Below are 25,701 nucleotides of genomic sequence, written 5' to 3'. Positions count from 1 at the left end.
GACCAAAGCTGCAGCCAGAAGTCAAGGAATGATTACAGGACATGTATCAGGGGCTACTCTCCCCACCCTAGGGGTGGGCAACCAGCTGTTGTGGAACTACAACTCCCATCATTTCTCTGGGAATCGTGCTTTTTAACTGTCAGTCTTGCAGGGACTCATGGGGAACAAAAGCTGGAGGGTCGCACTTGCCCAACCCTTCCCTAACCTAAAGCTTGACTGAAATCACAGCATAGATATGCAGTCAGACAGACTTCGTACTATTGACCTCCATTTAGCAGCTGTGCGGGGAGTCTAAATACGACTGTGCAGGTCAACAGGCACCAGGGTGGAACACTTTTTTTTTCACTGACCTTAATGATGGGGCACTATTCCTACCAATGATAAGGCACTATTCCTTCCACTGACACCAATGATAAGGCTCTATTCCTTCCACTGACACCAATGATGGAGCACTATTCCTTCCATTGATACCAATGATAAGACACTATTCCTTCCACTGACACCAATGATAAGGCACTATTCCTTCCACTGACACCAATGATAAAACACTATTCCTTCCACTGACACCAATGATGGGGCACTATTCCTTCCACTGACACCAATGATAAGGCACTATTCCTTCCACGGACACCAATGATGGGGCACTATTCCTTCCACTGACACCAATGATGGAGCACTATTCCTCACACTGACACCAATGATGGGGCACTATTCCTCCCACTGATACCAATGATGGGGCACTATTCCTCCCACTGACACCAATGATGGGGCACTATTCCTCCCACTGACACCAATGATGGGGCACTATTCCTCCCACTGATACCAATGATGGGGCACTATTCCTTCCACTGACACCAATGATGGGGCACTATTCCTTCCACTGATACCAATGATAAGGCACTATTCCTTCCACTGACACCAATGATAAAACACTATTCCTTCCACTGACACCAATGATGGGGCACTATTCCTCCCACTGATACCAATGATGGGGCACTATTCCTCCCACTGACACCAATAATGGGGCACTATTCCTCCCACTGACACCAATGATGGGGCACTATTGCTCCCACTGACATCAATGATGGGGCACTATTCCTCCCACTGACATCAATGATGGGGCACTATTCCTCCCACTGATACCAATTTAATTTTTTTATTCCACAGTCCCGCCCTCCTAAAGTCTGAAGGTCGTAAAACTGTTCCTTTGTTTAAAAAAGTTTGGAGATCTCTGATCCAGATCAAGAAATCCCTCACATGCATTCCCTTATTGTTATCCCAATATCTTACCCTGTACTATTATTTATTTATTTCAGGTACTTATATAGCACCGTCAATTTACGCAGCGCTGTACATATATATATTGTACACATCTTCACATCGGCCCCTAACCCTCGAGGGGCGTACTAGACTCAACAATCTCTACGAGTGGTCCCAGAACTCAGGATGTAGTGGAACTGGGTCGTATTTGAACAGATAATGGTTGTGGCAGATTCACTTTCAAATTTTGGCTTTGATCAAAGATGCTCTCAAAGAAGGTCAGTTCAAAGAACCATCCTGACTGTGGAAGTGAAGGAGTAGGAGCACCAAATGCAATAGGCTGCTTCAGGGGCATTTAAGACCCCCAAAACAAGGTTTGAACAAATAAAGTGTACACATAAGATGCCTGTGCTTTGATCAACCATTTATTCACAAGCATGGAAGAAATTAGTGGCTGCAATTGCTGGGATGTACTTTCAAATTTTGGCTTTGGTCAAGGATGCTCTCAAAGAACCATCCTGACTGTGGAAGTGAAGGAGTAGGAGCACCAAATGCAATAGGCTGCTTCAGGGGCATTTAAGACCCCCAAAACAAGGTTTGAACAAATAAAGTGTACACGTAAGATTCCTGTGCTTTGATCAACCATTTATTCAATCAGTAGCTGCAATTGCTGGGATGTACACTGCCCTTCTCATCATACATGAGGAGACCATCCTAAAAGTCTGTATGCTTCACAACCATCTATGTTTATCCAGCAGAGTATTGTAGCCTACTGATGTCCATGCTTTACAGTTAATGCATTGTCGGCTTTCTTATTTTATCAGTCAACCGAGTGGCTCCATGGTGGGCAACATTCACTCATGTATTAGTAGAGCTTTAAGATGGCTGCCGTACCTCCAAGCCAAAGGAACATCACAATTACATAGTCAATTCTGTTGCATTGAATTTGGTAATTTAGTAAATTCACAATGAATGAATATGGTGCATAAACAGGAACAAAAGCTGGAGGGTCGCAGTTGCCCAACCCTTCCCTAACCTAAAGCTTGGCTGAAATCACAGAAATAGATATGCAGTCAGACAGACTTCGTACTATTAACCTCCATTTAGCAGCTGTGCGGGGAGTCTAAATATGACTGTGAAGATCAACAATCACCAGGGTGGAACATCATTTTGTTTCACTGACCTTAATGATGGGGCACTATTCCTTCCTCTGATACCAATGATGGGGCACTATTCCTCCCACTGAAACCAATGATGGGGAACTATTCCTCCCACTGATACCAATGATGGGACACTATTCCTCCCACTGACACCAATGATGGAGCACTATTCTTCCCTCTGACACCAATGATGGGGCACTATTCCTCTCACTGGCCTTAATGATGGGGCACTATTCCTTCCACTGATACCAATGATGGGGCACTATACTTCCTACTGACACCAATGATGGAGCACTATTCCTCCCACTGATACCAATGATGGAGCACTATTCCTCCCACTGATACCAATGATGGAGCACTATTCCTCCCACTGACACCAATGCTGGGGCACTATTCCTAACCCCCAAGGGGCGTACTAGACTTAACACTCTCTACGAGTGGTCCTGGAACTCAGGATGTAGTGGAATTGGATCGTATTTGAACAGATAATGGTTGTGGCAGAATCACTTTCAAATTTTGGCTTTGGTCAAGGATGCTCTCAAAGAAGGTCAGTTCAAAGAACCATTCTGACTGTGGAAGTGAAAGACTATGAGCACCAAATGCAATAGGCCGCTTCAGTATTAGTAGAGCTTTAAGATGGCAGCCGTACCTCCAAGTCACAGGCACATCACGATTACATAGACAATTGCGTTGCATTGAATTTGGTAATTAAGTAAATTCACAATGAATGAATATGGTGCATAACCAGCAACATTAGCAAAGCTAATTAAATAGTTATGAATATCATGGCCTCTTTAGAAATTATTTAGCCACATTCCTAGGAGCATTAGTACTGCTTAGAAATCGGCAACCATAGTTCAGGACATCATGGGTAAATGGCTGTAAGAATCAACATGTTTTTTTTTTATGTGTAAGGTAGGTAAATTGACTACCAAAGGATTATACAAAGAATACGTATTCCTTCAATGAGCAAAAGCGGATATGTTCTCTGTTTTAAGGTTGTTTACTACTTTGTTTGGGTCTTCTAAAAGGTTTATGTGAGATCCTTATTTTGGGACACAAAGTTGCAGATATAGGAAACCTCAAGCGAAGGAGTATTTTTTTTAACAAACATTATCTAAGGTGGGTCGTTCCTGAGGACATCAGGACACGTTGGGAGGGGTTCGTTGCGTTACTTCTGCTTTCGTATTTCCAGTTGGTAGAATGCAGGTGGATACAGGAGTAACACATGCGCTATGGCTTGTATACATGGCAAGCATTGTGATTAAGTGGATTTTAAATGTTTTTATGGTTTAAATAAAACAGAATGACACTACCGGAGGCTGCCTCCTGGCTCTTTTCTCCCCTTACCGAAGAAGACCCGTGGGAAGTTTTTTCATACAGTGGGGACACTGGAACCACTGGAGGAGATAGTAACCATCTTGAAAGCTCTTGAGACCAATTAAAGCTTCATAGGGGGTTATGGAACTTTGGTGAGGGTAGTGAAAGAGGGGAGTACAGAATGATTTGCACGCATTGAAGATTGTGAAGTTTGAGCACTAGTCATTTCACTCAGCTTTTTATGGAAATTGGACTTTTTGTTCCATTTTATGTAGAAATCTTTATGCGTGGAGAGAGTTCACTATATTTTCATTATGTAATAGTTCACAGAATGGTATATTAATTAGAGGGATGGCACTTGTATAGATGGCAATTTAAATACATGAAGTTATTGATTTATTTATTAAGGACACAATTAATTTATTTCAGTAGTATTAAAAGGCAGACCGATTTTAGTTAAATACTAGCTAAGGTGGTAATGATGAGTGTCTACTGACTTAACCTGTACTATTGGAAGTAAAGGCAGGCTACCTCTTCAATGTTGCAAAATCCAGAAACATTGGGGTTGATTTACTAAAACTGGAGAGTGCAAAATCTGGTGCAGCTGTACATAGAAACCAATCCGCTTCTAGTGTGTGTGAATATAACCTGCGCAGAGGACTGATCCATTAGACTGGCTGCTGCTAGCAAAATCACAAATGTGTACCGGTGAACAAATGTGTGAATGCAAACAGAAAAATTGCTGAGCTGCCTCTCCCAAAAACTACTTTAAATGATTCATTAAATATGTGAATGAACTCCCTACTACACAATGTGCATGTGCTATAATGCCCAGTGGGCTGGCAATTATATCCCTCTTCCCCGGAGACTAAATCCCAAATAAACCAATAAGTAAATACAAGGTGCTTAACCCCTTGACGCCAAACGCAAATATGCAGCCTCTCACGTCTGGGCCTTGATATTTGCGTGCAATTAGAAAATACATATGTGATGAGAGCGCGCGCCCTGCACGCTCCCAGCACATATCTCCGCGACTCCCGGAAAGGTCCCGATCTTTTCTGATTATGTGACCGCGAATCACAACAGTCACATGACCCTAAAACCCCGCCCTGCCTCCAGGCTTCTAAAACTCTTAAAGGGCCTAGAGGCGCCGGCGACAATAGTGCTAAATATACAATGCCAAGAAACTGTGTATACAGGAAAATTGTATGAAACATACATACACATATTATATATATATATATATATATATATATATATATATAGTCCCAATAATTGTGCAAACATTAAAAAAAAAAAAAAAAAAAAATCGCAAAGAAACCCCCATCCATATCCGGAGTGAATATTAAGTGATACAGTATAAATCTCCCTATCCATAGCAATTCTCTGTGCGCAGTGCTCCAATTAGTGCTTCCCCTCCAGAGCCCCACTCACCCCCACTTATTTATTTAAAGTAGTTTATGGGAGAGGAAGCGTAGTCATTTTTATGTTTGCAATCCGCTTCTAACTTCAGCTTGTTCAATTAAGCTTTGACAAAAAAAAATACAACCTGGAAGCCGACTGGTTTCTATGAAGAGCTGCTCCAGATTTTGCACTCTCCTGTTTTAGTAAATAACCCCCTATGTGATGTAAGAGGTGTATGGAATAAAGCCACTATATGGAGGCACAATACCTAAGGACTAAGGCAGATCTTTCTGATGATTTTGTATTTTTTTTTTTTATAGCAAAAAAATAAAAGTAAGCATATGGTCTCACTGCTACTTATAACTTCAGATGAAGAAAACCTCACTGTGACCAGAGTAGACTTGCTCTTCATTGCAAGCTCCACATATATCCAAAAGGCATATATAACTGGAAACAAAAAGAAGAACAAAAAACAGTGCAGTGGAATACAAGTGGGAACACTCTTATCAATTGAATGGGAAAACAAAATGCATTTATAAAGTGGTGGCTTGATAATGAATGTAACTGGGCAAAATATACAGAACACTCGATTTCAATGTATCAGTAACAATGAGACCATAGGCTTTTGCCCCTTTAAAAAGTTCTGTGGGCTAGTTCCGACAGTGAAGTTGAATTATATTTTTGAACAAGCAGATGCTAACAAAACAGATGCCTCCACTGTGCATAGCTTACTGCCAAATAAAGTCTAAGGCCTGTTAAGACAAACAGTTAAAGTGGAATTCCTAATAAAAATTACATGATTCGAAAGAATAAAAAAAAAAAAAAAGTCGAATTCCACCAAAAACCTATCTAATGCTAAACCTACTTTCAACCCCATTCGAAGCCTAATCTATCCAACCTGTAAAGAAAAAAAAATCATTATACTTACCTATTTTGAAGCCGCTCCAGTCCGGCCTCCAACAGAAGCTTCTCTATAGAGAAAGCGGACAACGGCTGAGAAATGCAGAGGAGCTGACACGAACCATAGATTTACTATGGGACATCCATTGTCTGCTGCCTCTACTCTACACAGAAACCACCGCCGACAGCTCAGCCTGGGACGGGACCAGCAAAATAGGGATGTATAGTGATCTTTTCTTTACTTAGATAGATTAGGCTTGAAATGATGGTGGGAGTAGGTTTAGCATTGGTGAAGTTTTGGGTGGAATTCAACTGTTAAGGTGGAAATAATCTGGTTGAATCCCTTATTGGCTTCTTATTTCTTGAGGAGTTCCTGATTGTCTCCTCATTCAGTTCATTAAGAAGCCAAGAGACAGTGCCAAGCTTCTTCCTCTGTATTCTAAACAATTTACATGAAGTCAAAGAAAAGTATAAGGGCAACATTAGGCCAACTCCTTAACTGCCATGGAAGATGAGGGTGCTGGGAACTCAAGTGGCTTTGAGTAAGCTAAGAAATAGAAGAAGCCAACTGTTGATCCAACTCATCAAAGTCCACTGAACTTGAAATATAGCTTTTGAATAGAATTTTAGATCAGAAAAATCAGCTTATGTATGTTTGATATTATTCAGGTTTGGTGATCACAGTGCTTTCGTAATGAAAAATCAATACAAATCAACGCTAGATTGGAAATCACTGAAAAAGCTTTTAAGACACCAAAGCCCTTCGTACCGCAGATGCATTATAGCAGGGGTGGCCAACCTGCGGCTCTCCAGCTGCTGCAGGACTACAAGTTCCATCATGCCTCTGCAAGTCAGTAACTTCCCATCTTTGTAATGCCTCATGGGAAATGTAGTTCCACAACAGCTGGAGAGCCACAGGTTAGCCACCCCTGCATTATAGGATACATGAGAACGAGTATAGTTCTATGACAGCAATGCATTTGTATTGGCACTAAAAGTTGATTTGAGTCATAATTTATGATTTTTTTTTCCCCCAATAAAGTCCTAAACATTAGTTTAGGTGACCTATATAATCCAGTGCTGCAGTACGAAGTGTGAGTGAAAAGCAGGATGTGCCAAAAGGATAGAGGGAGCGTGTAGTAAACACGAATACCAACCCATTTCCAGCCTGGGAGTTGCTTTTGTTGTCCGAGGCAAGCTGGTAGAGAACGTAATGTGGAGCTTTGGCGCTGTCGGCATCAAAAACGTCCATGTTGGAATCTCGTCTCTTGGCCCCCGGCTTCTGCTTCGTGTTTCGCTTGCGTGACTTACGTGGGACCTCATTGTTATCATTGTAAGAATGGGAACTCATGTTGCTGAAATTAGACATGGAGTCTTCTGTCCACATGCTGCAACTCTGCTCAGACTCCAGTCCACCCCCTTCATCTTGACAGGACATCTGACTGCTATCCAGCAGGTCTTCCGGGGGTGGAGAAATGTTTAGGACCGTCCATCTTAATGGCGCGGTCTGCTGCCGGCCCGTTTTATTGGCTAACAGCGGTTCACTTACCCCTGGCTTACTTACCCCCGTGGCAGAGGATTGCATAGCTTTGGTATCGGTGAGTGAGGTAGAGTAATTAGAAGGACTGGAAGTGGTGGTAAAGGAACTGCGAGCACCGCCCATGGTGGAAGATGAGGCATCTGCAGTGTACAATCCAAAAGTAAATACACACATTTTCACCGGTAATGGCCAGCAGTCCCAATGGAATTAGGTGACTTTATATTTTTTTTCCAATAATATATAATTTTTTTTTAAATTCCCAAATAAATGTTGAAATTTGGAAAGAACTAAACAATTTTTAAAGAAAGTAAAATTTGCAATAAGGCACACACAATTTTAAATGCCCAAACTATTTAGGCAGTGCCATTTTCCTAAAAAACTTCTTAAAAAAGTGAACAACAGTAACATAATTTAAAATTTACTGCCATTAAAGAATAGTTTAGCCAAATTGAAAAACTAGAATACCCCCTTAAAAATGGGCAAAACATTCAAAGCCAATTTGAATTTAAAATTTTTTTAAATTTTTATTTAATGGGACTGTCTGTAGCCACAAAATATTTAAAATAAGTTTCTAACCTATGAAGCAGAGAACTACAGGTCATTTTTAATGCAGACACTCCCTGCTTCAGAGGCAAGTCCTGGAATAAAAATATGAGAAAATAAATGAGAAACAGCTGCCAATTATTCCAGTCATCGACCATAAAATTAAAGAAAAATATAGTATAAAAACAAACTCATTTGTAAGCAAAATGGAACTGATAGTCGGGAACCTAAGCATTTTAGAAAAAAAAAAAAAAAAAAAAAAAAGGATGATTAAAACTTACTACATCTGAATATTCTTATACAAGTCAGAAGAATGGCAACAGAACCATAGTTTGTCCTCTGCTGTCCACTAAAGCAAAACCAAAGTCCACTATGGGACTGCTTTAAAGGAATTTCTTTTATATATATAAAACATGATTTAAAATTGCTTTAGTAGTTTTTACTAAACTAAACACTTTTGGTTAAAGTTTACTATGTTTTTATCAAACTCTTAAATCTTACAAATGGATTTTAAAAGCTTCCTGAAACCCCAAAAATATGTAAAATAAAAATGTGCGGTGACTAACCAAATGTTAAAATCATTGTTCAAATCTTATACTGAAGATTACATTGAAGCTACAATACATTTGTGGATATTTATGGTACGCAGAGATGCAGTGAAAACTCTGCAGCAGAAAGATCATAAAACTGCAATTATAATTATTATATAATTGTAATATTCTTGAAATACTCTTTACAAATTACATTAAATACTGCTCAAACTAAGCCAGCAGTTTTTTTTTTATCAGTTCCATTTTACACACTGTTTGTGCACATTTGTTAACTTTGCAGCTGAAACAAAAAATATTCAGTGACTTTCAAAAGCATTCACATTTAAAAGAAAATCATATACTGTAGAGGTGCTGTGGGTGTTTTTGCCATGCATTAATAAAATGCTTCCATGTCAATCTTAACAAGATAAAATTTAGTTGAAGTTTCAGTAGATTTGCAGTCACTTTGGTCTGCCCTGGTACAAGTTCTTCATTCAGAACACATTATGACTTTTTTCTGCTCACAATAAAAACAGGCAAAAAGCCGACATATTTACTACAGAACAAATAAAGCTTTTTAAGTGCACTTATAAGCCCCCCTACCCTTCAATGAATATTAAAGAATTGAAAAATGATATTTAATCTCAACCTGTAAAAATGATTTCATTAATATTAAAAAGTCATCACATGCAGCAGATTTCCTTTGTCTGGCAGTTTTTTATTTTTACAATATCATTTAGTAACACCAGCATAAATATATGTTTAAAATAAATATTATTACAAAAGTGCAAAAAGTTATTTATCACAAAAATTACTCTTCTCCAATATATTTTCAAATAAAATGATTTTAAAAAATCAAATATTTTAACCACATATTGCAGACTAGACATTTCAAACACTGTCCAAGAGCTAAGATAAAAAATAAAAAAAGGTTTGAATATATATTTAGAAATAATGATTCTTTGCATTGCTTAAATACTTTTTGCAACTATTTCAATTAATTCATTCAATCAGAATTTGTGTTGAATGACCAAATTTTAAATGTAACAAAATTATTTCATGTGTACTATTAGCCAAGTATCTGCTGACGTTTTTAAAAATACAAAATATGCAGCAAAAATAAAATTGCTTGTCGATGTAAAACAAATGAATCTGAGCTCATAAAACAGTGCTAACAAATGACAAACGTATTGTTTTTTTTTTATTCTTTAAATTGCTTTTTTATCAAGTTTATTTCAGCCAAAACTAAACAACCAACTCTTACCAGATTACCGGCGGGTTGTTAGATTCCTAAGCCAATTAAAAGGCTGATTTTATGTTGAAATGAAGAGCAAAGTGACCGCAAATCCACGGTGATAACTTCTTTACCCAATTATTTTTTCTAGGCTTGTGTTTTTTAAAATTTTTGAATGTTGTGAGTTAAAAAAAACATTATCAATTGAACATTTTGCCAACATTCATCATCAATCGACTATTAAAAATAAAAAAAAAAATAAAAAAAATACAAAGAAAGATTTAAAAAAAAATAAAAGGCTTAGGAAGAAGTCTGAAAACGAGACCGACCTATACCCTGGGTGAGTTTGGATGGGTTTAGTGTCTCTGGCAATATTTGTCTTCACTATTGATAGACAGACATAGTCACACAACCCACCATACGATGCCTGCCTCTGAGTGGCGGAGCTAGAATGCAAGTTAACTGTATTAATAGAGAAAACAGCTAGCATCCCAGCAAATATAAAAAAAAAGCAATCCAATTATCACATGGAATTTTTAGGTCAAATTCATACGGGTTTAGTCCACATTCACTCCAAAATATTTTAGTTGTCACATTCACAAGCCCCCTTCCGTTTCCAAAATGCATACCCTAAAACACAGTTTTCCCCCCCCCATCATTTACATTTAATGTCTCAAACAATTTACATTTGTTAGATATTAGTTTTCAGAATTCAAAAAAAAACATTGTTCTGTTGCCTCAGGTTTAGCTATTAACCAAGTACCTGTCACCAAGGATCTTGTAACTGGCTGCAGTTGTGGAGGGAGACTTAAACAGACTTGTTAGTTAAAAGTACAAGTGACTAATATTTTGTGTTCTTGGTTTTAAAGTAACTTTCCTTTATCAATGGTTACAGAAACCACAGTCCCCCAAGACGTGGGTATTCCTCCATTGGGGGCTGCCATCTTGCCCCTTACGCAGCTCATAGAAGGGGAAGCCAGGCTATCAATTACAGCCTATTTCTCCATTGGGAGCTGCCATCTTGCCCCTTTACGCAGCTCATAGAAGGGGAAGCTAGGCTATGAATCACAGCCTATTCCTCCATTGGGAGCCGCCATCTTGCCCCTTAGGCAGCTCATAGAAGGGAAAGCTAGGCTATGAATCACAGCCTATTCCTCCATTGGGAGCTGCCATCTTGCCCCTTACACAGCCCATAGAAGGGGAAGCTAGGCTATCAACCACAGCCTATTCCTCCATTGGGAGCTGCCATCATGCCCCTTACGCAGCTCATAGAAGGGGAAGCTGGGCTACCAATCACAGCCTATGTATCAAAACAGCCCTGTCCTTCCTGTGACAACACAACCTTTAAATAATCATGGGACGTTTTAGGCACTAATGCAATACAAGGAAATATGGATAAAATCCAGAAATATTTTATTTCAGCAAAATCATTACAACATAATAAAATTACAGGCAACCGTATCCTATCAAATCGCCAATCAAAAATATTCATGCCATTCATCCACACATAACAAATATTAAGATATCAATATATTCACTATTGTTGCATTAGTATGTGTAGGATTTAGACTGACATGTCAAACTATTCCTCAGGGGCGGAGCTAAATTTCATTTATAAAACCATTTCTCAGGGGCAGAGAAAAATATATATTTATTTGTGAAGAAACAGTCCTTGACGCAGGATTCAGGAGAATCTCAAGAAGAGCAGTGTGATCCACAAGCACCTTACTATTGTTGAAAATTTATTTGAACACCCAAAATGATGTGCAGACTCTTATGCCTTTAAAGCTACATACATATGAAAGGCAATGGAATCGTTAAGTTCTCAAAATGCTGGAAAAACTCCTTGGCCCTGAAAACGTGTCCAAATATGTAGATCAAGCTGGTCCACATAAAGTTAAGTAGTCCCAAGACAGCAGATGAGCAATCCTTTGCTCCTTCAGAACTACTTATCATTAGACGGTTGTCTAAAAAGTCCCATTATTATTGAGAGGTTGTGTTGTCGATTATTATATGGGGATGTTGGCACTTCTATCTGAGCATATAGGTCACTCTCTGATGTTAGGTTCCTCTTGTGACAGTCAAGTAAAAGGATTGCCACTACTACCGAGACCAGCACAGGTGATTAAATGATAAGGAGCGGACTCAGTCTACATATCTCCACCAAACCACACCACCTTGATGCATTTCACCCCGCCCTTTTTTATTGTATTTTGTTTTTTTTCTTTTGGGTCACACCCCTCCCACCAGGGCTTAATCATGTATCACTGCTCTCTGCACACGTGAGAAGCCAGGGCAAATAACGAAGAGATGGCAATAAGGACTTTATTGTTGTTGTTTAAAAAAAACATGCAAATCAATGACAGCACTGTTTAGCCTGCATGCGTTTGGGAATGAAAAATATTAATTTGAATGATGTTGTGATTGTTATTGGGTTCAGGGGTCTGCCAGTCTGAAGATAATGCATGAGCATCTCCACCAATGTAAGCACGTTATGAAGTCCAGAACCGGTGTTCATACCATCTTGATTTGGTCAATTTAGATACGCGCTCAACAGCACTGCTCACTCTTCAGCTTTTTCCCATCCAAACCGTTACTAAATGAAATTCTGTGTCTGTAGTTCTCCATAAGTTTAGGTCCTTTCACCATAAATGTGAATCAAGATCTGGTGTTTTTGTATTAGAAACCATCGTTGGCCACCTGCCTCTATGGGGATTCTATGGATATTTTCAACGTGGAACTTCAGCTTCCAAAAAATCCCAGTTCAGTTAAAGTCCCAAATGTCTACCAAAGGAATATAATAAACATTGCAAATACCAAACTGGTAAAGTGATATCTTAAATATAAATCACATATGGTCGTAGGAAATACTTCATTTCTTTACCTGGAAATCATTGTTACGGTGGACATGGACTATAATTAAGAGAATCAAAAACAATTAACTTTGTTTTAAAACACAGAACTTCTGTAAGGTGATGGCCAGGGGTGGACTGACCATTTGGAAACTCGGGCAGTGCCCGGGGTCAGTAGGGGGCCCCATGAGATGCCCCTGGTACCTTTTTCATAGGCTATTTTGAGTTTAGGCAAGGACACAGGGGCCCCATGATCCCCTATTGCCCGGGGGCCCCATGAGTTGTCAGTCCGCCCCTGGTGATGGCACCATCACCTTGCAGACACAAAGTCCTAAGTTCACATCTCACCATACGTGTGCATGTTTCTGGTGCATCTGGGGACAACTCTCAATGTTGACAAGAACATCCCCATTTTTGGCCTCCAGAAGGTAACGGATCTAGCTATTTTGTATATGGAGTTGAATATGGTCAAGTTATAGAAAGGTATGGTAAAATTTAAGGTGATGCTTACAAAAGCAAAAATTCTGTAATCCAAGTTTCTATTGTAAACGTTATAAGGAAGAGGCTTTTACTGTGGTTTCACACTTCAACGGTTTGCTCTGCCATATTAGATATGCGCTCAACAGCACTGCTCACTCCTCAGCTTTTTCCCATCCAAACCGTTACTAAATGAAATTCTGTGTCTGTAGTTCTCCGTAAGTTTAGGTCCTTTCACCATAAATGTGAATCAAGATCTGGTGTTTTTGTATTAGAAACCATCGTTGGCCACCTGCCTCTATGGGGATTCTATGGATATTTTCAACGTGGAACTTCAGCTTCCACAAAATCCCAATTCAGTTCAAGTCCCAAATGTCTACCAAAGGAATATAATAAACATTGCAAATACCAAACTGGTAAAGAGATATCTTAAATATAAATCACATATGGTCGTAGGAAATACTTCATTTCTTTACCTGGAAGTCATTGTTACGGTGGACATGGAACTATAATTAAGAGAATCAAAAACAATTAACTTTGTTTTAAAACACAGAACTTCTGTAAGGTGATGGCTAGGGGTGGACTGACCATTTGGAAACTCAGGCAGTGCCCGGAGTCAGTAGGGGGCCCCATGAGATGCCCCGGTACCTTTTTCATAGGCTATTTTGAGTTTGGGCAAGGACACAGGGGCCCCATGAGTTGTCAGTCCGCCCCTGGTGATGGCACCATCACCTTGCAGACGCAAAGTCCTAAGTTCACATCTCACCATATGTGTGCATGTTTCTGGTGCATCTGGGGACAACTCTCAATGTTGACAAGAACATCCCCATTTTTGGCCTCCAGAGGGTAACGGATCTAGCTATTTTGTATATGGAGTTGAATATGGTCAAGTTATAGAAAGGTATGGTAAAATTTAAGGTGATGCTTACAAAAGCAAAAATTCTGTAATCCAAGTTTCTATTGTAAACGTTATAAGGAAGAGGCTTTTACTGTGGTTTCACACTTCAACGGTTTGCTCTGCCATATTAGATATGCGCTCAACAGCACTGCTCACTCCTCAGCTTTTTCCCATCCAAACAGTTACTGAATGAAATTCTGTGTCTGTAGTTCTCCATAAGTTTAGGTCCTGTCACCATAAATGTGAATCAAGGTCTCGTGTTTTTGTATTAGAAACCATCGTTGGCCTCTTGCCTCTACGGGGATTCTATGGATATTTTCAACGAGGAACGTCAGCTTCCACAAAGCTGGTGCATATGGGGACAACTCAATTTTGACAAGAACATCCCAATTTTTGGCCTCCAGAGGGTAACAGATCTAGCTATTTTGTATATGGAGTTGAATATGGTCAAGATATAGAAAGGTATGGTAAAATTTAAGGTGATGCTTACAAAAGGCAAACATTTCTTAATCCAACTTTCTATTGTAAACATTATAGGAAAGTGGCTTTTACTGTGGTTTCACACTTCAACGGTTTGCTCTGCCATACTTTGAGGGCCTTCACACAGATCTGTGGGCTCTCTCTCCAAAAACAATCTACGTCTAATCAGTTCGGTCAACGTCTTTGATGTGTGACTGAGAGACAGCATTTTAGCGGGGTGAATGCGGAGGGAAAATCTATGACAGGGAAAGCCACCCTTTGATGGAGAGAGAGTCTGAACAGCACAAACACTAAACCACACTGCAAGGCATGAAGCATAGCATACATACCATTTGAAAATATTTTTTCTCCCTGAACACGGTGCTAAAAAGAATTTAAAGGTTTGCGTTTATCAGAATGATTACTATATATACGCTCAAGTTTAAAAATCTGGTATCAGTTAAAAAGTTTAAGGGTACGCTCAAGTCAAACATTAACCATTTTGGGTTTAAATTGATGCCCTGGATACAACCTATTTTCATCCTGTAAGGCAAGGTTTCTCAACCAGGGTTACTCCAGAGGTTGCTAAGGGTTTCTTGAGCAATTTCTTCCTCTTAGATAAGTTCCCACTGACACAACTAATCTGCCTAGCAATCTGTAAGGGGGTAATCCTTCCCAATGACCACAAGTGTAAGGAGAATTCTTCCCACTGACCATCCCACCCATAATGTGTCATGGGTTGTAGATATAGTAATTATTAGCAGGGGTTTCCTGAGACTAGAAAGTTATTTCAAGGGTTGGAAAGTTTGAGAAAGGCTGCAATAAGGTATCTTGTCACCCTACCTTTCCAAAATTCCTCGGTCTGTGCATAATTTCAGGCCAGTAAGTTTTAAGGTCCTAAGCTCTGACATGAGGAAGCAAAGCCCTGTCTCTATCAAAATGGCTGCCTCCACATAAGAACACAAGGCAGTAAGAGGAAAAATATTCACTGGAGGGAGCCAGCAGGCAATACTGCTATCCAGCCTTTTGCCTATGGTTTTCCTTTTTTCGGGCATAGCTTCTATAGTACAGGTCCTCTTTAACTAGTGACTTTCAGATCTTTATGTAATTTTGTTTTTAGTCCAAGTCCTCTCTATGTCTGGAAAAACATATTGCAGCTTTTTTGCTTGTTTTTATTGTTATTTCTCTAGCTCCCTCCTTTGTTCATGTAACCACAATAAGTACATTTCTTCTATCCGAGGGAGAACGTTTTATGTCAGAAGGAAAAGATTTAACCTTCGCCATGATAAGAGCCGTTAAAATATGGAAAAGATGCCCTCAAAAACTAGTTCTGACCAACTCAGTAGATTGCTTTAAAAAACAAGCTGGATGCATTCCCAAATACACCAAATATAACTGTATATTAACATTTATAGGTAATAACACCAGAGATTGTTGATTGTGTGAATATCCTATTGCCTCAAGGGGGGCGGGTGGGATCAGCAAGGATTTTTTATTCCCCCACTGCAGCAAATTGGGTTTTTTTTCGCCTTCCTCTGAATCAACTTCGAGAATAGGATTTTGCACATGGAGAGTTTCAATTTTATGTACGGTTTCTGCTATTGGTTGAACTAGATGGGCTTGGGTCTTTTTGAAACCTGGCTATGTAAGTATGTACAGTGGGCACAAGTAAGGGAAGACTTGCTCAGAACATTGGTTCGTGGCTCCAAACATATTGGTTGAGCAATGAGGAATGTCTTCCTCTCAGATAAGGTCCCACTGACACAACTGATCTTCCTAGCAATCTGTAAGGGGACAAACATATTGGTTCGTGGCTCCAGACACATTGGCTCGTGGCTCCAGACACATTGGCTCGTGGCTCCAGACACATTGGCTCGTGGCTCCAAACACATTGGCTCGAGGCTCCAAACACATTGGTTGTGGATCCAAACATATTGGTTCGTGGCTGCAAAAACATTGATTGTGGCTCCAAGCACATTGGTTGTGGCTCCAAGCACATTGGTTGTGGCTCCAAGCACATTGGTTGTGGCTCCAAGCACATTGGTTGTGGCTCCAAGCACATTGGTTGTGGCTCCAAACACATTGGTTGTGGCTCCAAACACATTGGTTGTGGCTCCAAACACATTGGTTGTGGCTCCAAACACATTGGTTGTGGCTCCAAACACATTGGTTGTGGCTCCAAACATATTGGCTCGAGGTTCCAAACATATTGGCTCGTGGCTCCAAACATATTGATTCGTGGCTCCAAACATATTGGTTGTGGCTCCAAACATGTTGGTTCGTGGTTCCAAACATATTGATTCGTGGCTCCAAACATATTGGTTGTGGCTCCAAACATATTGGTTGTGGCTCCAAACAATGGTTCATGGATCAAAAGATTGTGGTAGATTTAATAAGGCTGATGCACTCGCATGCTGGCGCAGCTGTGCATAGTAACCAATCATCTTCTAACTTCTGCTTGTTCAATTAAGCTTTGGCAATAAAACCTGGAAGCTGATTGGTTTCTGTGCAGAGTTGCACCAGATTTTGCACTTTTCCGTTTTAGTAAATCCCTTTGGTTCATGGCTCTGAACATTGGTTCATGGCTCTGAACATTGGTTCATGGCTCCAAAAGCAGGAATGTAACCAGAGACTGCACACCCACCCAGAGGTGCTGTGAAATATGCTCAAATTTGAAACTCATTAGATGAAGCTTAGCAGCAACGGGTCGTTTTAGAACTTCAACTGGTTTTACTTCTGACCTGGTGTTGCTCCTTGAACTCTTAATACTGTATAAGAATGGAATGTTCCCTAGCACACAAAAGGAAGCCCCAATAATAAAATAATATACATATATATATCCTCCATTTATTTAAAGAAACGCAGCTAGGTATACCAAAATAGTTTTGTTTTTAGAAGCCAACAAAAAAGTTTACATCTGCGTAGCGGTGCTGCCAAGGTCAACACTTCCTTTGGTTTAGGCTCAGAGTCTACTGTGTAAAATGCACCGTGTTTACTTTTAACAACAACAAAAAAAACAAAAAAAAAGTCATACCTTTTATTTCTCCCCAGTGAGCCCAATTAAAACACTAAACTGTCAGCGCTGATTTAATAGGTTAATCAACCCATGCAAGCAATGCGATAACCGCGGCTGATAAAATTAATCTGCAATTACCAGCACAGACTGCAGCCAATGTAAACAAGATACGTTATTTTTAACTTGTGCCGACCTGGGTTTGAATAGCAGGAACCGAGGCAACAGACGTTCTATTCCATGTAATGAATTAGGCTATTCGAATTAGATATACAAAAGTCAGCAAGCAAAAAAAAAAAACAAAAAACAGGAGGACTTGGTCATCTGTGGTTGTATTGGGTGATGGCAAAGGTTCAGAAATTTTTTGGGGGGGAATCTGATATATAATAAAAACAGTGTTTTTAGGATCAGGAAAAAAACATTTTAAAAACCAGAGCGTTTAGCCTGGAATAACACAATAAAACCACAGATTTGGAGACGCGTTACGGCCACTGGATAGCAGAATGAGCAGTGCTGTGAAGTATTACATTTTATATGGAAGAATTGGGAATGGTGGAACCTGACCGAGGAACAGGGATGATGCCGATGCAACGTGTTCTAGATGACAAATTTAAAGCGGTTGTCATCTTAATCCAAATTTTCATCTGGAAACTCTGAATATTTAAAGATAAAAAGGCGTCTTCTCCGAAAATATTCCATTTACATTCTACACTCAATGTCAATAAGCCTCATGCTTTTTGTTTGGGTTTCTTCTGCCGGTTATGAGTGGGAAGATAAAACATGGCATACTGTGCTATATGGGTTTTTAAAGTTCTGCTGCTTCTTGGAAGCTTTGACAGCTGCTAGGAAGTGGTTATGACATTTTTTACTACAGCTCTATCTGTCTTGGGATTCTTTTAATCAACGACTGATCTATTGCTTTTTCAAAAAGGGTGCCTTTAGGTGTTTTCAGGGGTGCCTCGGCAAAATGCCTAAAAATTTCCCTAAACCGGTTAACAAGCCAGCGGGTGGATCAAGCCTGTCTTTTCATTACACAAAGCCATGTGTTTTCATTGTGCACCGTTACAACCTTCCGGCCACCGGCGTCCTAACAACCAGTAACGTCTTCGGTTGGTAAGGAGGACGTTGGGCGCCTGCATGGCATCTCTTAGATTGTATCTACCACCCCTCTCTGCCAATCCCTCCACTCAGTGTCCTCCATATCTCTCTGCCAATCCCTCCACTGGTCTCCACTCAGTGTCCTCCACCCCTCTCTGCCAATCCCTCCACTGGTCTCCACTCAGTGTCTTCCACCCCTCTCTGCCAATCCCTCCACTGGTCTCCACTCAGTGTCCTCCACCCCTCTCTGCCAATCCCTCCACTGGTCTCCACTCAGTGTCCTCCACCCCTCTCTGCCAATCCCTCCACTGGTCTCCACTCAGTGTCCTATACCCCTCTCTGCCAATCCCTCCACTGGCTTCCCATTGCCCAACGGATAAAATTCAAAACATTAATAACATTAATAGCCATTTATAACTCCGCCCCAAATTACATCACAAATTTTGTCTCCAAATATCACCCAAACCGTCCTCTCCGCTCCTCGCACGACCTCCTGCTCTCTAGCTCCCTTGTCTCCTCCTCCCATGCTCGTCTCCAGGACTTCTCCAGAGCTTCCCCCTATCCTTTGGAACTCTCTACCCCAATTTATCAGACTATTGCCTACTCTGCTCACTTTTAGGCGATCTCTGAAAACCTCTCTCTTCAGGGAAGCCTATCCTGTCTTCAGCTAATAATGGAATCTTCTACTCCTCCTACCAGTACATTCCTAAGTTATTACCTTTTGTATCACTAGCCCCTCCCTCTTAGATTGTAAGCTCCAAAGAGCAGGGCTCTCCTAACCCTCTTGTATTGAACTGTATTGTTGCTGTATTGTCTCCCGTTATATTGTAAAGCGCTGAGCAAACTGTTGGCACCATAAATCCTGTATAATAATAATAATAATATATATGTTTTTTTTTATTTTCTATTTTTTTTATTTATATATGTATGATAATCTAAAACAGTTTGTTAATATTTATTTTTACTTTGTATTCCAAAGGCTATTTTATTTTTAACATGTGACCAGCAGCAGAGGACTACAAAGCTCCTCCTGCCACTGTTTCCCTGCAGACAGACTGGGAAAGAGCAGGGTCATGTGACAGCTGTATTTCGATTAGGAAAAAAGGTACTTAGATGTGTGTTTTATGTAATAATTACAGTGCCATCATCCACATACAGAAAGAAAAGAGATAATGTAAATTAAACATTGCAAGTTTGGTATCACTTTAAGTGGAGTGGCTGTTTTTTTTTTTTTTTTTTAATTAATTAAAGAACATAAGGTGCTTCAAGGAAAATATCCACAGACTGTGCGCAATGCAAGCAGGGAAGGTAAAAGTAATATCAAAGTGTTACCATTTCAGCTCTCAATAAACATTACGTACGTATAACATCAAGATCATGGCTTTACTGCAAACTTGTCATTTTGACACAAATTGGCTCTTTACCCATAACAGTTTGATTACAATTAATGTTCTTTAGCAAAAGACCATACATTCCAAATTAATAATTATGCTACCAAAATTAGTGTGTGCTGCAAATTGCCTCCAACATTGCTCCTGTTTCCTCTTCCTGAAGGCAGCCATTTTGTTGAAGCCCAGAGCAGTCACTTCCTTATTGGAAACTCTTCCCCTCTACTTGGTCTCAAACTATGTGTCCCTTTCATTAATTATTAAATATGTACATTTTGGTGTTTTTTTTATGTATATTTTGGTCATGTGAAAAGGCGGGGCTTAACTTTTTGACCTTGCATCTGCCTTCATTCCCAATGTTTGTTATTTTCTGCCATCCCCGATCTCCCAGAGCTTGATATATACTTTATGTGTTGCTAAGCTCTAGGTCATAGCATGTCAATGCAAGTCATTATCTGTACTTTTTTCGCAATTTATCTCTAGAATGGATGCGATAATGTTGATGGAAACATTTTTCATTCTATTCAAGAACCAAAAAGCCGTTTTGATGCAAAATGGGACCAATGTTTCTTGTATAGTCCACCTCTGATGGACTGATCTTTGTCTGATAAGCAGCTATGTCTTTGCTATTTTTACTAGTCTTTAGTGTTACCACCAGGTATGGTCATACATTTTGAACTCCTATGTATAAGTGAACTGCTACGATCTCGTTCTTGAGATATAAACATGCCCTATTTATTTATTTTTGTAGTTTTATACTTTTTCTTGTTTGCACTCGGTATATCTGGCTCTTTGGATGCAACAGCTGGTACTGTTTCTACAAAGCTATTTTTGATATGTGATTGTGGATGTATCCATTGTATGCAGGATTTTGTATTGGATTTACAACTCTTTTCAATAAAAATTGTGTCAACACAACATAAAATATGTACACTTCCAGCCTTGACGGTCTTGTCTTGGCTCAGATAGAGAGGAAGGCCGACAGGAGCTTTACAGTGCTAAAGTGCACAGACTGCTGATGAGGGAGATAGGAGGGAATATCATGTAGATAAGACAAGACACTCTCCTTGTAAGTTTACCTCTTTTGTGTCTCCCTGGCAGCAGAGTTTGGCCTGTCACTTCTTCTGCTTTTCTTTTCTCCCTCCCTAATCTGTGTTCCCTCAGTACAGTCTGTGTCATTCCTCTCTCTTTTTTCCCCCCTTCAGCAACAGTAAATCTTAAAGCTGTCAGCTGACTGACCTCTAGTGGCTGTGATTTTAGGCACACTGCCGAGAATAGAGAGCAACTGACCATGTGCAAAGCAGGGTGATACAGTACATTACTGGATGGTCTTGTCTTGGCTCAGATAGAGAGGAAGGCTGACAGGCGCTTTACAGCGCTATGAGGGAGGCGCTGCTGATGAGGGAGATAGGAGGGAACATCATGTAGATAAGACAAGACACTCTCCTTGTACGTTTACCTCTTTTGCGTCTCCTGGCAGCAGAGTTTGGCCTGTCACTTCTGCTTTTCTTATCTTCTTCCCTAATCTGTGTTCCCTCAGTACAGTCTGTGTCATTCCTATCGCTTTTTTCCCCCCTTCAGCAACAGTAAATCTTAAAGCTGTCAGCTGATTGGCCTCTAGCGGCTGTGATTTTAAGGACAGTGCCGCGAATAGAGAGCAACTGAGCATGTGCAAAGCAGGGTGATACAGTACATTACTGGACAATCTTGTCTTGGCTCAGATAGAGAGGAAGGCCATCAGGCGGTTTACAGTGCTAATGTGCACAGGCTGCTGACGAGGGAGATAGGAGGGAATATCATGTAGATAAGACAAGACACTCTACTTTTAAGTTTACCTCTTTTGTGTCTCCCTGGCAGCAGAGTTTGGCCTGTGACTTCTTATGCTTTTCTTTTCTCCCTCCCTAATCTGTGTTCCCTCAGTACAGTCTGTGCTATTCCTGTTGCTTTTTTCCCCCCTTCAGCAACAGTAAATCTTAAAGCTGTCAGCTGATTGGCCTCTAGTGGCTGTGGTTTTAGGCACAGTGCCGAGAATAGAGAGCAACTGAGCATGTGCAAAGCAGGGTGATACAGTACATTACTGGATTTTAGACTCTATAGGCACTCATATTTAAGATTTTACATAGATATACCTGCAAAAGGGGCCAGCCTGAAGTGATCTATCAGGACTTAATTTTTCTGATTAAAGTTCCACTTTTTTTTTAATGTGCCATTGATAGCCCCTTACGTGGGCGTACCTTTTGCTTACGTCTCTCTTTGTTTAAAATGTTTAAAATTAATAAAAACCATTGAAACACAAAGTTATACTTTAATACTCAATTAAAACACTCGGGTTAAAACCCAGACAGGTTTATAGAATTTTTTCTTTAACACACGAGGTAAAAACAAAATAAAAAGCTGAAGCATATAGTCCAGGGCAATGTTTTTAGATTATGTCAATTTTTGACGAAGCATATTACAGCTTTACGCATTATAAGTGTGTAAGCTCCCAGGAGCAGGGCCTCCTAACCCTCTTGTATTGAATTGTATCATTGCTGTATTGTTTAACCCTCTTGTATTGAATTGTATCGTTGCTGTATTGTCTAACCCTCTTGTATTGAATTGTATCTTTCCTGTATTGTCTAACCCTCTTGTATTGAAGTGAATGGTTGCTGTATGGTCTCCCTTTATATTGTAAAGTGCTGAGTGGTGTGATATAAATCCTGTATAATTATAATAATATCAATGTTCTACAGTTTATAATGGAAAAAAAATATGAATCTACCATGGGTAATAAGGATAGGGATGGCTCATGAGGGGATATGATTGTGATATACAAATATCTTACTGGCGATTCTAACATTGGGAGGAAAGTATTAAGTCTCAGGTGACTCAATAACACACATGGCCACTTAATGACGTTCGATGAAGTGGTTCAACCTTAAACTGCCTAATTTGCCTAGTTTAACTGTTAGAGTGGTAAGGATGTGGAATTCCCTTCCACAATCAGTGGCTGCAGTGGGAAAATGTTGCTAATTGTAAAAAAAACAAAAAAAACTCTTAGATGGGCATCTTTTTGAGCACAATGTACAGGGATATGGGAAGTGGTAGAGACATAACTACACTCACACCTACATGAGTTGAACTGGATGGACTGTTGTCTTTATTCAACCTTACCAACTATGTAACTAAGTACATCTAAAACAGCAGGAAAATCGACTGTCCCTTCCAAAATATACAATTGCACAAATTCGTGACACAATTGGTTACAGCCACATCATTCAGAGAAACAGCTTATAAAACTGTATTGTGCAAAGAACATTTTAGTGTTAACAACATTAAAATCACACTTTATGCCAAAGCAAAGGGTTGTATAATAAGAAAATGCAACCAAAAGGCAAAGTGTAATGAACATTTATGTATCAAGACTGTCAGGGGCTTGAACTACGGCAAAATAAATCATATGAAATATTACAGGATTAAATAGCTACTTGAAAAACAGACCCCGGACAGCCAATAGGTCGTCAGAGTTAGGTCCGGAGATACATTTTTATATTTGTAAGTATCTGCAATGGGAAACTTTGCTTGAGTTAAACCTCATTTATTTTAAATCTCCCCAATTATTATTTTTAAAGGGGAATACAATAGAGACATTCATCAAAAATAAACACACATTACATAAATCCAAGGAATAATGCTGCCACAACAGGAGCAATAAAAGATTTATAGCTTCCTGTTACTCAATAATTTTACTTTGTTCTTTTCCAAGACTTCTCAAATTTCCCAGCAAAAAGAAAAGGTGAGGTTTGAATAGTTAATTTTGGCTTCATCCCTACGTGTTTCTAGGACTTTTTACAACTATAACTGGGTTAAAACTGAGAATAAAGCGAAGTGTGCTACTTTTGTTATTTTTTTTTTCTTTTTAAAGAAATTGAGTCTTTTTTTGTCTCTAGGGCATCATAACATACTAACTTTGACAGCGCTGCTCATTTGATCCAGTAATAAAATAAAATGAAACCAAAAACGCGGAAGAAATAAGAGAAAAACAAAAACGAATGCGCCTATTAAAGAAAATGTGAAATGGTATGCGTACCAGCAGCGACTACAGCCGGGGGAGGCGATCCTGCCTCACCTCCACTTGTCTGACTCATTGGGGCGATGGAGGTCTCTTGGGAAGAGGGCAATTGCAGTTCCTTTGGGAGCAGGTCATAAACAGATTCTAAAAAGGGAAAAAACAAGATGCAAAAAAATTAAAAGATGAAAATATATGCAGTCTTCTTCAGTAATACAAACTCAAAACACCATAAGCATGTAATAGCAAATTGCATTATATATATATATATATATATATATATATATATATATATATATGAGAGTTTGTTTTGAGTGGCTTAGTGGTTAGCACTTCTGCCTTGCAGTAGTTGGGTCATGGGTTTGATTCCCGACCATGGCGCCTCCTGCATGTTCTCCCTGTGCTTGCGTGGGTTTCCTCCGGGTACTCTGGTTTCCTCCCACACTCCAAAGACATGCTAGTAGGTTAATTGGCTCCTGTCTAAATTGTCCTAGTTTCATCCCTGGCCATGCGGGATCTCCTGCATGGTGGGGGTTGGGGAAAGACCTGGCAACCTACCCTGTAAAAATAATTGCTAAAGGAATTCATGGAAGAAGTCGCTTACGAGTGACGGTCCATGCAATCACCAAGGGTCGGATACGACTGAACGGACGGACGGACGGACGCACGCACGCATGCACGTGCACACACACACACTCACACGCACGCACGCACACACACACACACCTCCTTGCAAAGAGAGAGAGAAAAAATCAAACGGTTTGTAAAAAACAAAAAAATGAATAAATATTAAAGAAAAAACCCCCTAGATTAAGCTTTGATCTAGTTCAGTGCCAGGGTTAGTGTTTGTGTCAAGGTCAGGGTGAAAGGTCAAGGTCAGGATTTCTTTTTCTAATTGGTATCAGTGTCAGTATGTTTTAGATAAATAAATCTTAAAGCAGAGCTCCACCCAAAAAGGGAAGTTCCGCTTTAAGCCTTTGTACCCCCCCGCTGCCCATTAAGGATTGGCACCTTTGGGGAGCGGGTACTCGAATCTGACAGGTACCCGCTCCCACTTCTGCTTCGATCGCCTAGGTGATCAGAAGCAGAAGTTGTCCTCCCCCCTCCCTCCCCGTAGTCTTCTGGGACACGTGACAGGTTCTAGAAGACTACGGGACCATTCACAAAGCGCAGGGCTTCTCGCGCATGCGCAGTGGGCACCCGGCTGTGAAGCCGCAAGCTGTCACAGCCGGGTGCCCACACTGAAGATGTAACCAGCACACCGAAGGTCACCAATATGGGTCCAAAAGTTTTAATGAACGATCCCATAGTTACAGAAAGGCAACGTTTCGGAGTATCGCAGGACCTCTTCATCAGGTATTATTTGGTTCCAGCCGACGGTCGCTGCAGCACCACTTATACACACCGCCATTTTTAACGCAGGAATGTGTGCGTTTGGATTGTACACTTGCACACTGAAGATGCCAGAGCCAGGGAGAGAAGACGGCCACTGAAACCAGCCATGATGAGGACACTGCTGGACCAAGGGACAGGTAAGTGTCTGTATTTTAAAAGTTTTTTTTTCGCTTTTCTTTTTA

The 25,701-nt window shown here is 40.1% G+C and overlaps 1 protein-coding gene across 8 annotated transcripts in view; it reads right to left on the bottom strand.

Moving 5' to 3' along the window:
* NFAT5 (nuclear factor of activated T cells 5) overlaps positions 1–25,701 on the bottom strand; it is a 132,698-nt gene that overhangs the window by 62,675 nt on the left and 44,322 nt on the right. For 3 of the 8 annotated variants that reach the window (XR_016308602.1, XM_089663267.1, XM_089663268.1), the window contains exons 2-3: positions 24,146–24,271; positions 7,202–7,724 (exon numbers count right to left, since the gene is read on the bottom strand). Coding sequence is in view for 7 of the 8 variants with exons in the window: in XM_089663267.1 (XP_089519393.1) it covers positions 7,202–7,724; positions 24,146–24,271 (649 nt within the window). In the remaining variant the exon portion in view is untranslated. Of the gene's footprint in view, positions 1–7,201; positions 7,725–8,160; positions 8,223–10,220; positions 10,335–24,145; positions 24,274–25,701 lie in introns of those variants that run through there. The other 5 variants (XM_089663269.1, XM_089663273.1, XM_089663272.1 and 2 more) reach the window with 5 other exon arrangements.

Source organism: Staurois parvus, unplaced genomic scaffold (genome assembly GCF_062004578.1).
Source record: "Staurois parvus isolate SC_StPar_1 unplaced genomic scaffold, SC_StPar_1.0 ptg001644l, whole genome shotgun sequence".
NCBI lineage: Eukaryota > Metazoa > Chordata > Amphibia > Anura > Ranidae > Staurois > Staurois parvus.
Note: the sequence above shows the minus strand (reverse complement) of the source record. Positions and strands in the feature narration are given on the sequence as shown.